Source organism: Poecile atricapillus, chromosome Z, assembly GCF_030490865.1.
Source record: "Poecile atricapillus isolate bPoeAtr1 chromosome Z, bPoeAtr1.hap1, whole genome shotgun sequence".
NCBI lineage: Eukaryota > Metazoa > Chordata > Aves > Passeriformes > Paridae > Poecile > Poecile atricapillus.
Window position 1 is genome coordinate 124,380,934 of NC_081289.1, and position 17,355 is coordinate 124,398,288.

Consider the following 17,355-nt stretch of genomic DNA (forward strand, 5'->3'; position numbering starts at 1 on the left):
CAAGTGAAACTACAGTAAATCACATCAGCAACTGTATTAAGTTTTGCAAACATTACATTTCTTAAATTTCCTTTTACCTTTCACTGATAATCCTATTTACACCAGCTTAATAAGGTCTAACAAGATCAGTGAAGGTTACTCGCATTTGTATCTCTGTCTAATATGTTTGTCTGCAAGTTTCTGTCATGAAATATCTGCTAATTAATGGGAAGAACTTTCCAAAGGCACAGATTTCTTGTGTGATTAGTCTGAAAGACCCTCGCAAAATAAAAAGATAAAAGAAAAATAGATGATACACCTTCAGATTCCTATCTATTCAACATGAAGCAAAAGTAAAAGAAAGCCAACGATAATTTTTTCTCTACACTTCCTAGATGGTTTTAAACCAGGAGACAAGTCAGTCCTAAATTAAGTCTGCAGGAGGGAACAGTATATAAAATTCCTCCCAGTTCATATACTGATTAATATGATTAAACTGGCAGGCTAACATGTCAGCTTTCACCTTTTCTGCAGTCACACCATCATGGTATTTGAGTCAGGGAAAGCACCAGTGTATCCTCCATTCTAATTTCATTAGTGAAGATGACAGAATCACAGAATAGTTAGGGTTGATGACCTCTGGAGATCACTTGGCCCAACCTCCTTGTTAAGGCAGGGTCACTGAGAGCAGGTTACACACAGGAATATGTCCAGTTGAGTTTTTAATGTCTTCCGAGAGGGAGATTCCAGGACCTCCCTGGGCAGCCTGTTTCACTGTTCTCCTGTCCTCAGTATAAAGAAGTCCTGCCTCATGTTGAAGTGAAACTGCTTGTGTCATTGCTCCTTGATTATCCTGTAACTGAGCATTAGTGAAAAGAGTCTGGCACCATCTGCTTGGCACCTGCCTTTTTAAATGCATTGATTAGATCCCCTCTCAGTCTTCTCTAGACTAAACAGGCCCAGCTCTCTCAGTCTCTCCTTGTAAGAGAGATGCTCCAAACCCCTCATGATCTTTGTAACCCTTTACTGGAGCTGCTCCAGGAGCTCCTTGTCTCTCTGGTACTGAGGAGCCCACAGCCGCACACAGCACTCCAGGTGTGGCCTCACCGGGACCCAGTAGAGGGAGAGGTCAGCTCCCTTGACCTCCTGGCCACACTCTCTTCCCAAAGCAGCCCAGGATCCCACTGGGTCTCCTGGCCACAAGGACACACTGCTGGCTCATTGGCACCTGGTGATCCACCAAGACTCCCAGGTCCTTCTCCACAGAGCTGCTCTTTAGTGGGGCAGCCCCAGCCTGTGCTGGTACTTGGGGTTATTCCTCCCCAGGTGCAGGACCCTGCACTTGCCCTTGTTGAACCTCATTAGGGTTCTCTCTGTCCAACTCTCCTGCCTACCAAGGTCCAGCCAGAAGGCAGCAGAGCCTTCAGGTGTATCAGCCACTTCCCCAGTTTGTATCATCAGCAAACCTGCTGAGGGTACCTTGGATCCCTTCATCCAGGCCAGTCATAAACAAGTTGAGTGAGACTGGACCCAGTATTGATCCCTGAGGAACACCACTGACTACAAGTCTCCAGCTGGATTCTGCTGACCCTCTGAGCCCTGGATCCTGACCCTCTGAGCTCTGCCATCAGCCAGCCCTTGGTCCACCCCATTGTCCATTCATCTAAACTACGTTTCCTCTGCTTACCTAAAATAAGAAGGTAAATAGTAGGTAAAATAAGTAAATGCATAGTGATGTACCTCAGTGTCCAGGAAGCTTTATCAGATGACCTGGAATGTGATCACACAGCACATACAGGCCATCCAAGGGATCAGGCCTAGCCAGCATTTATTTAGGAAAGGCAGCTCCTGCATGACCAACCTGATCTCCTCTTATGATCAAGTGACCAGCCCATGGAAAGTCTGTGGACGCAGTCTCCCTTCAGCAAAGCCTTCAGAGCCTAATGTCTCCCAAAGCATTCTCCTTTAGAAGCTGTCAGTCCACACCTTGGACAATTGCACTCTTCACTGGGTTAAAATCCAGCTGGGTGACTGGGCCCAGAGTGGTGTTGAATGGTGCTAATAACTCAGGGGTCAGAAATAATGCTTTATTCAGAGTGTCACAGGGAATGAGAAGAGGGTTGTGGAACAGGTCTTGGCTTACCCCTGAAACAGGCCTCACAATCTCAAAAAGAAGGATCCTAAACAAAGGACCACCTGGGCTTTTATACCCTGTGCAAGTCTGGGGCCTTTCTGCTGAGTCATCAGCTCCTGCTGTTTCTGTTGTCACCTGGCTGGTGCCACAGCGCCTCATGCACTTTGAAGTGCAAAGGATCGGTGCCAGTTCACAGCCTCCTGGACTCAGGCTCCCATGAACTCAAGCTCAATCAGCAGCTGTACACAGAGACAACAGGGTAAAACGCAATTTGGTGGGGGGGATTGTGACCTTTGACTCATTGATCAAGAAAACCACTAACCCAAAAGAAGAGCAAGACTGAGCAGGCAGACTAACCACCATGATAAGCAAGAGAATCATTCAACCAACAGAATGTAGAATAATAATTAATATGAGAACTAGGCAACTTGTAGCCAATATGCCTCTGTTTGCCCAAGTGGATAAATAGTGTAGTTTCAAGAATGGGTGTTAGCTTTGCAGATTTACCACACAGCACTCATCTAAGCACAAATATAATAGAAACAAGTATCTCGGCTCAGTGTGTGAGACTGGCCTACTGCACATCAGCTGACAACAATTTTAGGGACACTGGTGCCACAACCAATCAGCAGACAGTCACTAGTGAGGTTCTCAAAGGCTCAATAGGGGCCCCAATGCTGTTATAATCTTTACCAATGATTTGGATGAGGAGACCAAGTGAACCCTCAGTAAGTTCATGGATAAGACTAAGTTAAGTGGGAGTGTTGACCTGCAGGAGGGCAGGAAGGCTCTGCAGAGGGATCTGGACAGGCTGGATCATGGGCTGAGGCCAATGGTGTGAGGTTCAACAAGGCCCAGAGCTGGGTCCTGCCCTTGGGTCACAACAACCCCATGCAGTGCCACAGGCTGGGGCAGAGTGGCTGGAAAGGACCTGGGGGTGTCGGTGGCAGCAGCTGAACATGAGCCAGGCTGTGCCCAGGTGGCCAAGAAGGCCAATGGCATCCTGGCCTGGATCAGCAATAGTGTGGCCAGCAGGAGCAGGGCAGGGATTGTCCCCCTGTCCTGGGCACTGGTGAGGCTGCATCTTGAATCCTGTGCTGTTCTGAACCCCTCAGTTCAAGGAAGATATTGAGGTACTGGAAGTACCAGGTACCCAGGGAAGAGCAACAAAGCTAGTGAAGAGTCTGGAGAGTGGGTCTTGTGAGGAGCAGCTGAGGGAGCTGGGATTGTTTATCCTGAGGAAGAGGTGGCTCAGGGGTGACTTTATCACTCTCCACAATTGCCTAACAGTGGGTGTAGCCAAGTGGGGGTCAGCCTCATCTCCCAGGCAACAAGAGACAGGATGAGAGGAAATAGCATCAAGCTGCACCAGAGGAAGCTCAAGTTGGACATCAGAAAGAAATGGCTGTTAAGCACTGGAATGGGCTGCCCAGGGAGGCAGTGGAATCACCATCCCTAGAAGTTTTCAAGAAATGACTGGACATAGAAATAGGTGGTCAGCAGGTGGTGGTCAGTCAAAGATTTGCACTAACAACCTTCAAGGTCTTTCCTAAACTACGTGATTCTGTGAATAACATAGTTCTCTTTGGGAAAAAAAAAAAAACAAAAAAACATTTTTTGAGACACAAACCTCATCTCAGTATGGCTGAAACACTTCCCAAGACTGGTGTGACCCAACACTTCCCTCACTCCAGTTCTAGGCAGACATTTCAAAATCTAGCTCACAATTTGGTCCAGTTTTTTGTGTGTCTGTACTATGCATTCCACATCTAAATGGTGTGGGATTAAAGCATTAAACATGCTGCTTAATTTAACCATATTTTAACACTAACTTTACAGTTTTGTAGTATTTTTTTCATACATACTAGCATTTATTCTAGTCAAACTATTTATAATACTGTTTCTACCACATCTACTTCTATTTTTAATCAACAGGGAAGCATGGAAGCAACTCTGAGATGGAGATCACACATCTGAAGTAACAGCTGAAAACATCTAATTATAACTTGGTAATGCCTTGTATAGAACTGAAGTTTTACTAAGGAGAAAAGGGAGTACTGTGGATTTTTTTCTCAGATTTGGGGTAGAATGTCACAAAACCTATCTAGTGCAATGAATATTACACTACTGACAGACTGACTTGGTCAGAAGAATAATTTTATAAGGAAGAAAATCTTAAATTGCCAGGCAGGATCCATCCATATTATTTGACTGTAACATATCTTCTGTTTCTATTTATACATCTGCCAGACTCCCTAACCTTTGGTAAACATAACTTTCTAGCGATCAATTTGCAATCAAATCAACCTTCTGTCAGCTGCTGCCACAGAGCAGTTCTAGGGAATAGTGCTTCATACTCTGCACTCCCCTGCCTTCTAGATGATTCCTTTCTTATAGGAGCAGATCCTGTGATTAATACATAATACAAATATCCTACTCTTACAGTAGCACTCTCCTATTTGAGTCAATTTTATGGTAAAACGCACTAAAATTTTAGGAGTGTAGGTTTAAAACATACTTAAGGTGGAGCCTTATAAATATATAAAGATATAAAATATATAAAGATATAAAGATATAAAATAGCAGCTGATCCATCTAGCCATTTATTATCAATAGCCATATATAAATCATTATTTTTAATGTGACCTCTCAACTATTTAAGACCTGCAGTCTAGGTTTAACAGGTAGAGACATGGCTCTCAACAGCAAACTATTTCTTTACAATTACAAATTATGAGTCACTAAGATGGAGAAAACAGTTGCAGAAAAATTTTATCACCTGAAAAAGTACAATAAATTACTAGCTTGAATTCAAAAATTACTTTATAAGCAAGCAAGTATCAGATTTCAAAAAAACTTCAGCAGAAATTGTTCAGTATGAGTTGAGGGAAGACTACTTTCCTCTGTAATTAATTGATAGGGTACTCACACCACAATGTGTGTAAAAGCAAACAAACTGTCTGTGTTGAAATGTCTTCTCTCTTCACAATAATTTTGGAATTTATTTAATTCATTCTTCTACAGTGCTTTTTTCCAAGCTAACAAAATTCTAAGTAACTTTCATAATTGTTACAGACAGATGTTCCTAATTTATACCTGCAGCCAAATCTGAATATAGCTTTATTTATGCACTGAAACACAAAAAGAGTTTGCGAATTGTCTGAATGCTTTCCCTTGTAACACGGAATTTTTCTCAATTCTATGCCCCCATATCAAACTGGTTTTTATTCAACTCTTAACTTTCACAGCTTTATAAATGCATGCTTTATTTTGTCTTTCAGATCATTATCACTGGAGTACTTTCTTCAACTTTGTCTACCTGTGTCCACACTTGTTACCCACTAAAAAGCTCCAGTGAACAAATTAACCAGCAACCCTTTATATAAAGGTTCTGTTTCAAGGCACCACCAGCTAATGTAAATAAATTAATGCAATGTAATACAGCAAAAGCTGTTTAGAAACTACATCTATATTGCTTCCATGTATATCTGAGAACCAATCCTGCTTTGTAGGTCAAGCAGACAAGTCAGAATCCTCAGTGTCTCAGCATCTTTTATACTTCATATTTTTTTAATGGTGTGACTACATCAGTAGACAAGGCATCATTTATCTGCACTTCTCTAAGGCCCCCAACACAGTTCCCTACAACATCCATCTCTCTAAAATGGAGACAGGTGGATTTAATGGGTGCAGTGGGCGGACTCTAATGTGAATATGGAATTGGCTGGAACAGCTGCATGCTGCAGAGTGCAGTGATCAATGGCTCAGAATCCCAGTGGACAATGACAAGCCATGTCCCTCACAGGTCCTTAAGCTTTATTTAATATCGGCCCTAACAACAACAGACAAAAGAATCAAATGAACCCTCAGTTAATTGGTAGATGACCCCACACCTGAAGAACAGGAAGCCATCAAGACAGACCTGTACAGGCTGGGGAAGCGGGCCCATGGGAATCTCATGAGTTTTAATAAGACCAAATGCAAGGTCCTGCACCTGACTTGGGGCAACTCCCAGTATGAAACTTCAGAATGAATACATTGAGAGCAGCCCTGCTGAAAAGGGCTTGGGGGTGCTGGTGGGTGAGAGGCTGGACATGACCCAGCCATGGGCACTCCCAGCCCAGAGAGCCAAACGTGTCCTGGGCTGCATCCAGAGCAGCGTGGGCAGCAGGGCCAGGGAGGGGATTCTGCCCCCCTGCTCTGCTGAGACCCCATCTGGAATACTGGGTTCTGTTCTGAGGTCCCCAGCACAGTAAGGATATTGATGTGTTGAAGTGAGTCCAGAGGAAGCCATCAAAGTTATGAGAAGGATGGACCCCATCTCCTATGAAAAAAAAGGCTGAGAGAATTGGGATTGTTCAGCCTCAAGAACAGAAGATTTCAGGGTGACCTAACTCTGATGTGTCACCTGTGTGACTCCTAAGTCACCCAGTATCTGAAGGGAATCTAAGAAAGATGAAGATAGCTTTTTACAACGGCATGTCACTACATTAGAGGACATAGAGTACTGGCTTCAAACTGAAAGAGGGCAGGTTTAGACTGGATATTAGGAAAACAGCTTTTCGTGTGAGGTTGGTGAGGCACTGGAACAGGCTGTCTAGAGAACCTGTAGATGTCCCATCCCTGGACATGTTCAAGGCCAAGCTGAATGGAGCTCTGGTCTAGCAGAAGACATGATTGTCTATGGCAGGATGATTTGAACTAGCGATCTTAAGGTACCTTCCAACCCAAGCCATTCTATGACTGTATGACTGATTGAAGTTTAGCTTTCCCTGATTTGCATCAGATCAAAGAGAAGCTCATAGCTGGCCAAATTCACAGCACCATATCCTAACAAGTCTACTCTCTTTTGACAGGACAGGCCAAGATCCTCTCCCCTCAGGAAACTCACTAAGTCAATACAAGATGTCCCTTGCTGCTCTGGGTCACCAAATCACTGACCCAGAAATGCACTTCATCAGGGTCCTGGACAGGAAGACACAAGTGAATCATTGCAGTCAGCTGATCACCAATGAAAGATCATCTGGATAATTTGTACCTCAGTGTCCTCTGACTCACTCAGCACTGCTGCTGCTCTCATGGGACACAGTGCCTTGCTTCCAAGTCTCTCAAATACAACCATTCCCCCATAACCATGAGGTTAGGAGGCAGATGCAGGAAACTCAGGACATGCAGAATTAAAGCCAGAACAAAGCCCAGCAGAATGTAGCCACAAAACCAGTATTCCTTTATAAGTTTGTGATGGTCTTGCCTCAAGCCCAAATAGCATCTCTGATACAGGCAACAGTCCCTGCAAGCTGTGAAACCTGAGCTTCCATTACATCCTGACACCTGGGCAAACAGCTGCTGCACAGGAAGACAAAAGGAATAAAAGGGATCCCACCAGTCTTCACATTGCCAAGATACAAAACAACATTTTCAAAGTAACAAGTTTGTTTTGTTTGGATTTTTGTTTGGTTTGGATTTTTGTTTGGTTTTTTTGTGGGTTTGTATTTTTGGGGTTTTGTGTGTTTTTTTAAACTAGGAAGAGCTGAATTAACAAGCTTAAAGAAAAACATGTGAGACTTGTTGATGGCAATTTGCCATCTTTGCTCTAAAAGCAGGCAAAATAGTCCTTGTATTAGCATAACAAGACCAGGAGGCTTCTGTGCACCTGTACCACCAGGAATAACTGGCAGCTCTTTCTGAGGAAATAAATGACTGAGACAAAACAAGCAGCTGGACAAGCTCTGATAGACTTGCCTTTCCACAGCTTCCTACTCTGAAACTACCTGCATAACTGACTCTCAACCATATTCCTAGTCTTGATCAGGAGAACAGCCTCGCTCCCACATAGCCCAAGAATGAATGATCAATGATCTGTAGGCTGAAGTGGTAGAGGAGGCTGCCAAAAGGCACTACAGCAGATGTGTCTGCAGAGAGACAGGAGTGTGCAGCCTCCTAAGTCATTGGTAGTACTGGGAGATAGGCTGCACTGCTGTTGCCTTTTGAAATTACTGTAGTTCAACTTTCCCAGCCTAGTTACAACTTCATGACAAAAAGTTGTGGGCTTTCTTCACCAGCTGCTTTGCAAATGGATTCCTTCAAGCAGAGTGCTTGCTGGTCAGATTGTCACAGCAAGTACTGGTGACATCATGCCATCATGCCACACAACAGGAAAGATGGATTCTGATGACTCCTACTGACTTGCAGTTGACTGCAGGAGACTCACAGAAAACAATAGTTCTTCAAGTGCAAGCATGAATACAAAGCAAATACAGTCTGTCTCTCAGAAGCTCTGTGCTAACAGCATTTCCCTACCTTCACTTCATAGTCACCTGAATAGTAAATACTGAGGATTTCACACTGCCTGGAGCATGTCCTTGGAACACAGATGAGCCTTCGAAGAACACAGTGTTTCCCCCCATTTGTTAAACAGTGCATTGTGCCATATTTCTCCCCAGCCAAATCTGCTCAGGGTTTATCCTCCAACCAGCACACAATCAGCAGCAGTTCCTGCTTTAGGACAGATTTGTCTTCCTTCCTTTTCTTGGTAGTCTCAGCCAATAGAGTAATAACCCAGTACAGCCCTGTCCTGGGTTGATTATGATGTTAAATTGTATCCCCATTCATCTGCCTAACCCAGACACAGATTTTGTATTCTTTAAATTTCATCTAAGAGTAAAAGTGAGTGGAAAAGAAGCACCGAGTCTGTTATCAGAGACTGTACTTGCTCCCCCGCATCGGGAGTTTTGACTACAGCACAGACAAACAACAAGAGACAGATCGCCTTGGCTTTCCAGCTAGCTGAAGCAGAGAGGTCTTCCTGGACTGTTTTATTTTCCTTTTTCTGAAACGAATCAAACCTGCTTTGGACTGGGGACTCGGGGGAGCACCGGGAGCTTGCACCCGTGGACTACCAGGAGCCCAGCCTGGGCAGCGGCATTTTCCAGCGCCAGAGGGACTGGTAACAGAGCGAACATCCACAGGAAAGAGACCCTCTGAAGTTTGTCATCTCTTCTGAACAGCGAGAGGTTTTGTAATTTGATATCGTTCATTCTTGTGCTGAGTAGTGCTGTGCCTGTGAAATAAACAGGTTTTTTGCACTTCTCTCAGAGAAATCTCTTCCCAAACCAGTTGGGGGGCTGGGAGAAAGGGGCCACGTGGGTTTGCTTCCCAGGGGGGACCCCATTGGAGGTTTTCTCACAAATTTGCCCTAAACCAGGACAAACACAAGCCCAAACAGTCCTGATAAAGGGTGCTGAAAACCACCTTCTTACACTTTCCATGTCCACTTCCAGGACATGTCCCATGCAGAGCAGCAAAATATGCTACCTTGTCCTATAATCACCATCCACTATCCTTTCTTTCTGGTGAGCTGCCAAGGCCAAATCCAGGTTCTACATTTCATCAGCTGGGCCAACCCAAGTGGGGTCTGACCACAGTTAACATGACTTCCAGACTTGAAACACAGAGAAGTATCAGACACAAGTTGTGTCACAAGAGGTTTAGATTGAGTATTAGGAGCAATTGCCCCACTGAAAGGGTGGTGAGGCAGTGGAACCAGGTTTGCAGGGAAGTGGCAGAATCACCATCCCTGGAAGTGTTCAAAAGATACGTAGATACAGCACTTGGGGACATGGTTTAATGGTGAATATGGTGCTGGGTTAACAACTGGACTTGATTATCTTTGAGGCCTTTTCCAGCTTTGAAAATTCTATGATTCTGTGAGCCCAAAACACGTCATCCAAGCCCCTGAATGTGGCCCATGCACAAAAGAAAAAGCACGCAGGAAGAAAAAGGAAATGAACAGAAATTAATACTTCAGATTACCTCAGCCAAATAAGGGATGTACAGCTCTTTCAGCTGCTGATTTCAAGAACAGCAAGGGTGGTGGGTGGGAGAGAAAAGGTACATATACCTAGGACATAAAACATGGCATCTATTCTTCACTGAGAAATGCGTACCAGAGAAGAGAAGGCATGGCTGTCAGTACAGATGGGTACAGGTGCCTGTTAGTTTAATAAGCTTGCCATGTCTAAGTACTGCCCACTCAGCTAAATGTTGACAAAGAACAGGACTCACAAGACTACTGTTTCAGATTTTCACCAGTCTCTTACCTGGACAATGAGGGAGGAGATTACGTGAAGTGCACATCACAGAGAATAATGAACTTGCAGTTTTTCTCTTCTTTCCCACTGACACTGAAGAAGTGCTTCTTATTTTCCTTCTCTCTTCTCTCTCTCTCCACCCCTCCCTCCTCTTTTCTCTTCACTCCTCTTCCTTCTCTCTCCAGACTCATTTCAATCAAAAACAAAACACTAAACCAGAGCAATGTTCTTACTATGTGCTGTAAAGTCTTTTCTAAGCAGATGGTCATGCTGAAACTGCTGGCAGACATTGTAGGGGGGAGTGGTGGAGCTGATGTGGTCTGTGGTAACAGCCCCCCTCAGGACGCTAGGCTGGTGACCAGCAGAGCTGAGCTGCTGACCTGCTCCCAGTGCATCAGGATGTTCTCCCAGCAGCAAAGAAACTAAAAGACAGTGGATTAGGACTCTAGAAACACCAATCAGGACCCTTTCTGGTCCTTCTGTCCCAAACTAAACAGAAGAGCAAATACTAAGGTTACTCTGTAGCTACCTCATTGTGGTTTTGACAACACACCTACCTTTGATAAAGAATATCCAGACCCACAGTAGGGCACTGGGGCATGGCAAAAAAATCCAGGAAAGCTAGGTAAAAGGAAGGAGCAAAACCTAGCACACTTATGTCCACAGAACTGCACTTCAATAGACATTTTTCCTTTACACATTAAGGCTTTGCACATTGCAGAAATTACTTGGAGTGATTCTGGTAAACAGTAATGCACACAGAAAGTGGCGTGTCAAGAGAACAAGCTGATGTATGTGTGCACATATATATTTGTGTGTGTGTGTGATTGACTTACTTTTGCTTCTTTAAACCCCAAAATGCCCTTCCCCAGAATTCCCAAAAGGATAACTTGATAATGTTGGTACACACTGAAAGAAATGGTAAAAGCCAACCTTACTAATATGTAATGAATTAACACATATAGAAACAGAAAGAATCAATCTGACAACAGTATTTGGAATCCTAATTAGAATGTAAGACAAAATATAAAACCAGGGATTTTCTTTCATTACCAGGACTGCTATCACAGACCTACTTCAACCTGTAGAAAAAGCTGTATGTAAATACTGCAATCAATTCTGCAATATCTCAAATAAAGTGAAAAATGGGACTTCCAAGCAGTGGAAACACAGCTTCATATTTGCTGGAGTCTCACAAAAAAGTAGCACAAAATAAATACAGGTGAACACTGATGCTCTAAAATACGCACTATAGTATATGTTATTAAAAGTTCCATAGTAACAACTCCCTCACTGAACCTATCAAGTTTTCTGAGTACATTCCTAAAAAGGTGGAGCAGCCTTATGAACTAGCAAGTACTGCTATTGTACCAGCTCGTATCATCTTTGATGCCAGCCTATTGTTTTACGCTGAAACTTTGCGTTGCTTTATAGAGCTTGACAATAGTGTTTCATTATTTTCCATATCCTTGCCAATCTTTTATTCAATGAAAGTATTTTGTTTAAGAATGAGACAAATGAACTGCACATGGATTTACAAAAAGACATCATACAAACTGAAAAAAGCGAAGTGGAACTTTTCGTACAGTTTCTATTACACTTTGCAAATGCAAACAAAATCTCCCCACAACTTTTTTAAGTTAAAAAAAAAACAACTGCTGCACTTGAGTAGGAATTAATTCAGTGCTGAAGTTTAGAGATAGTGATTATATCTCTTGAAGATGAGTAAAAATAACTAAATTCCCCACCAAGCACACAGAGCTTCTCTTTAGCAAGAAATCCTCTGCTGGCACAACATTCCATTTTAGAAATGGTCCTTCAATAAAGGCACTCACTTTTGTAGCTGATGGTTCCACTAGTCTCTGACGGTGGCGTGTTGAGCTGAAATGACTCTTCTGAGGCGTCCCTTCCTGACAGTGAATGAAGAAAGGGGAGAAAGAACAGAGGGAAGGGGGGCAATGGATCGTGGAGGGGATGGAATGGAGGATGTTGGAGAAGGGAGAGGGAGAGTATTTAACTGAACTGTATTTTCACTAACTTTGAAAAATATTTATTTATTTATTTATTTATTTATTTAGAAAATTAAGCATTTTCTTTAAGAAGTAGCCTCTCTGGGCTCTTATATATGTATTATTCACACACATTTAATGATGCTGTCTCTTGTAAAGCCACATATACACACATGTACACATGCCTACTTCACTTCTAGATAAACACATAAACATTCATTTCACTTTTCCGAATTATAAACATTATCTTACCTTTTCTGTATCAAATTATGGAGTTAAACACAAAAATCTCAATCCACTAGCCAGCCAAACTGGATTTATGCTTCAACACCAACATCAAAATCTCCTCTAGCAAAATAGGACTTTTAGATTCATATTCTCCACCCACACCTGTAATAATCACCTTAAATTCTAGAGACTTTTACCTAACAGAACTTAATGTCCTTGCGTGAGAAAACCAAGAAAGACTAGGCTTACACAGGTAAAAGGTATTTTTTCTTAGAAAGCAAAACCTGAAAGATCATTCAGCTGAAAAAAAAACTGAAACCTGGTAGTCTTCATTATATGTGCAATACCATAAGAGATTTTTCCAGGATATGATACTGGTTCCAAATCCTCTACCTGCTTAATATCAAAGTGACAGAAGAGAAACATTTAGCTTCTTCCCCGAGATACTTTAAATATTCTGCCTCAACCTCTCCAAAAACTTTCCAATTTGGAAAGCCCCTCATTGCTGTAGTAAGTGTGACTCTACAGTCTGCTATTTCAGGTATGTGTCTGAAGGGGAGAAGATATGCGTGAAGAGCCTGTTCCTAATCACAGGAATCAGAGGATGAAAATTGATTAGACTAATTTCTTCTTTTTTCCTTTCTCTTTTTTTAGTTTTTTCCTTCATAGCCAAGATATAATTCTCCAAGGAGTCTTCTCTGAAAAAAAAAGTTACAATATTTTAAAATATAAGACAGATCTGCTCCTATTTCTGAAAAGATATTCACAGGGTTCTTTAAATGAAAATACAATGCTGCTCAGCTCTGCAATATTTTTCAAGATCTCAAGACTTGTTTTTCAAAAAGCATTTTTATAAAAGTAGTTTTTACACCTCCTTAACAAAAGTCTTCTGCTGGCATGACACCATGCAGACAGAACCAGCCCTGTAACTCAAAAAGACCTGGTGGAAATTATCAAAGATTACCACCGCTATGGGAGGATTACATCATAATTCACCAAATCCAAATCAGCACTAGGGCAAACTAGCTCTAATTAATAGAACCAGCATTACAGAAAAGGTATTTATCCAACATTTGCCTAAACACTAGATTACAATTGCAAAAGACTGTTGTGCTGACGGTAATGTATTTTGGTAACATTCCATTAAATTACTGGTGTAATGGACTAAAATTAATAATAAGTACTAGGGTTGGATGGCCTTAACATTTCTTTAACATTTTATTTTAAAATTTCTCAATGCCCTTGCCATTACAATCTAACACCAAATTTTATATAATTAACAATGGATGCTTGAATAGGGTCTCCTTTCTGTCAGAGTCTGGAAACAATGGTAAAGTCAGAGTAATTTGGACATTAGCTAGCAAAAGTGCTGAACTTCAGAGGCCCTACTTTCTCCCATATTAAGGTTATTAACTAATCTAACATGGGATCCTTTACTTGGAATCGTAAGAAACATGGAATTCTTCTTCTCTTATTGGCATTTTTCTTTCTTTCCTGTCTCACCTTCAGAATGCTTTTCAGAAGTAGTTGAGAGCTGGCACAAACACAGTTAACACATCTAAAAACCCCAATACCATTGGTATTGTACCAATGCCATTTCAGAAGCAAAAACATATACCTAAATTGATGTGACTACTCCTACGAAAAAGCGAAGTCAGACTTCAGGCTATTAAATGTTTATGTGGGCTGTGCCTTCAGTGACGCCAGCCAGTACAGGGTAGACTTCGTGCAATACCATTCCATGTAGGGATGACAGTTCATTATCAGGACATGTGAAGGCTCAACTATGATCAACAAGAGATTAAAAAAGCTGAAAAGATGCTGGTTCTTTCACTATGGAAAAGTTCAATATAAAGCATCTGAAGCCATTAGGGACATTAGACTGTATGCATATTTGTTTTGCATCATAATGTCATGCATTTCAGCTGATAAAAACAGAAACCTGCCAGTGTCAGCTGTAGGTACTGTTCCATACAGGATTGTATAATAAAGGCACACAAACTAGAGTCAATGTCACAGAGACACAGTAATATTTCACTTGAAAACTAAAACAAACAACAAACAAACCAAAAAAAACCAACAAACTAAACAAAAAATATTTTAAAAATATCAAAAATAATTTTTTTTTAAAAAAACATCACAACCCAACACACTGAAAAGACTAAGCATTCACAGTGGCTGCAGTTATTATGCAGTTATTACCAGTAAAGCACATACAGTGGATCCATGATATTAAAGGATGAATGTCCTTTAGAGAGGAACCAGTCAGATGCCATTTTAAGTTGACATAATAGAACTACAGTCACAAAACTAGCTCCTTGCGAAGGCCAACATGATTCATGTCAACAAGGACAGCTAAAGGAAAAACCAAAGGATGCTAAATAATTCTGTGGTAAGGTATTTTAGTTAGATGGAATGCAGAAAACTGGCAGCATGTGGGATTGCTGCTCCATTATGCAGGAGCAGAAAGAGACAGAGACTTATTTCATTTAAGAGGAGAGTAATCCAAGAAATAATCTTGCGGGAAACACACATCTTGGGGAAAGAAAAAAAATTACCCACATAAAACCAAAAACACACACCCCACCCAAAAAAAGGGGCAACAAGCATTGCAGATATTACGTAGTTTATTTCTGAAATCACAGAAGCCTGTAAACAGCTGTGAAGAGAAAATGTGTTTTTGGCTGCAGAGGCTGTTATCTAATTCAACTATGTACAGACTTTAATACTGACACTAAAAGTAGCTTCATTAAGAGCAGCTACCATTCATTGTATGGCTATTCCTATGAAAACAGCAGTATCAAGAGAGAAGCAAGAACAGCAAGTGACACAAGCATGTGGCCTCATCTGAAGTGATTTCTGCCTCCAGACTGACATGGCCACAGACCTCGTTTTATCCTCTCCATTTTTATTAGCTTCCAGACCAAGATCTGAAAAAAGTGGCAAAAATTCCACACAGAGGAGTTAAATTCACCAACAAACACCACAGCTGGTCCCTGACAGTTTCGCAAGTATTTAGCACTGAAGTAAAAAAAAAATTCAGACACAGTTCAATCAACATCAAGCTGGGCAAATCCTTACACTGACAAGGCTATTTCAGTGTTTTTACATTAATAAGTGTCATACTGAAGAATACCTCCTAACACACCCTCAAACCATGATCGTTCTAAATATGCTTCCTCCCACACAAGACTAGCCCTCAGCTATCTCAAGATACAGCTGCACCCAAGACTCAAGTCTCTGCCACATCTGCAAGTGTCCTACAGTTCAGCCTGAGCATCCCGGCATTTGAGTTTAGCAAAAGCTACAGCAAAGCTCATGGCCAAGATCTGCTGTCATAGCTAAGACTTTATCTAAACTTTTTCTTACTTTCCTTTACATGGCAATCTACCTCCTGTTGCATAATGTCTCACACAAGATGCAGCTGTTCTATTCAATTTCCAAACCGCTACACTGTGTATTTTTAAATGATCCGAAGATTCCTTTTTTCATTCTTTCTACTGCAATGTAAAACAAAGTTAAAATGTTACTCTGTTATCATTCATCCATTTAAGCGGACTATGTAAATACAGCTGTGAGAGTACAGCAAAAATACAAGAAAGGACAAAGCAAATAAGAAAATTAGAAACAAAAATGATTTGTTAGAATGTGATGTGTTTAGGCTGATTTTTCTCTTTTTCTCTCTTGCCTCGAAGGGGCCAAGATATCACCAATAAAGAACACCATGCAACTTCTGATAGCTCAATAGTTTTAGGATGTAGCAAAGGAAGCAATAAATATTGTGGGATGTCTACATAATCAAGTCATTTCACATACAAAAACCTTCGACAGCATCACCGCAACACTAATTTACCGTATTACCCAATTATGTTTTTATTAATTATATGACACCATTCAGAAGGTCAGCATGCTACATCAGCATTAGCATTTCTTCCTACGCACAGCTTCCTGGCACCGATTACCTGCTGAACAGATCTGTGAAACAACACCAAGGCCATCTCTATCAGACATCTGCTTGGTAAAAGCTACCAGTAATTAGACAGGGTCCATCCAGATACTACAATCATTTCATACTTAATCCTTGAACTGTATTAGTAGATAAAATTTTGACATCTCTGTTTTATTATATTACATTCTTAACTGTTTTAAGGTCACCGGTAGCCTTGCAGTCTTACACAAATAAACTTCTCTGTTTCAACTTATCAAAGTAATAAAGAAATACTATTCCTGTTTCAGCAATAATATGACACTAAGAAAGAGGAAAAGACAAAAGACCTAGGAAGACTCACAAGGTAACTTAGTTTAAAATTTTCAGTGTTACAAGTGCAGATTGGTTAATCAGCTTTTCATAATTAAGAAGAAGGGAAAAAGAGTAGACTTTTGGGGGGCCATCTGGGGGGACACCGGGGGCCTTTTTCTCATAAAGATTAATTTGATATTTCATAAGAGACAGAGGTAGCAGGGATGTGCAGAGAGCAAGGGAGGCAGTACACATTCTGTTCCCACAAAAACTCACAAAACTAGACAGTAAAACATACTCTGCTTACATGCCATGAAACTGAAAATTCACCAACACTTAAACGGTATTTTCCAGTGTGAAAAGCTGAATTACTTAAGGTGACATGCAAATAATGCAACACATTGATGATGAAACTATGAGAATCAGTTTCGGCAGAGACGGACAACTCCAGCAGATGTTCAGAAGCTTGGCACTTACCCTTCTGATAATATAGTATAATCCAAAAATATCCCCAAACCCTTGTGGTAGTACAAGAGGTAACAAACAACAGAGGATAATCCTGCATTGTAGTCTCCATGACTTCAAAGTACACTGAATTCAAATTACTCCTTTTTGTAAAACAGAGCAGCAGACAGTAGGCAATTCAGTGTGCCAAGTGTGGGGGCAGAACCAAGC

At 41.4% G+C, this 17,355-nt stretch overlaps 1 protein-coding gene across 2 annotated transcripts in view; it reads right to left on the reverse strand.

The window, feature by feature from the left end:
* MAST4 (microtubule associated serine/threonine kinase family member 4) overlaps positions 1–17,355 on the reverse strand; it is a 283,945-nt gene that overhangs the window by 159,199 nt on the left and 107,391 nt on the right. Inside the window, exon 4 of one of the 2 annotated variants that reach the window (XM_058865220.1) lies at positions 12,039–12,113. The exons of the other annotated variant lie outside the window; for it this stretch is intronic. Within the exon in view, the coding sequence (XP_058721203.1) occupies positions 12,039–12,113 (75 nt within the window). The remainder of the gene's footprint in view (positions 1–12,038; positions 12,114–17,355) is intronic. 2 annotated transcript variants of the gene reach the window in all.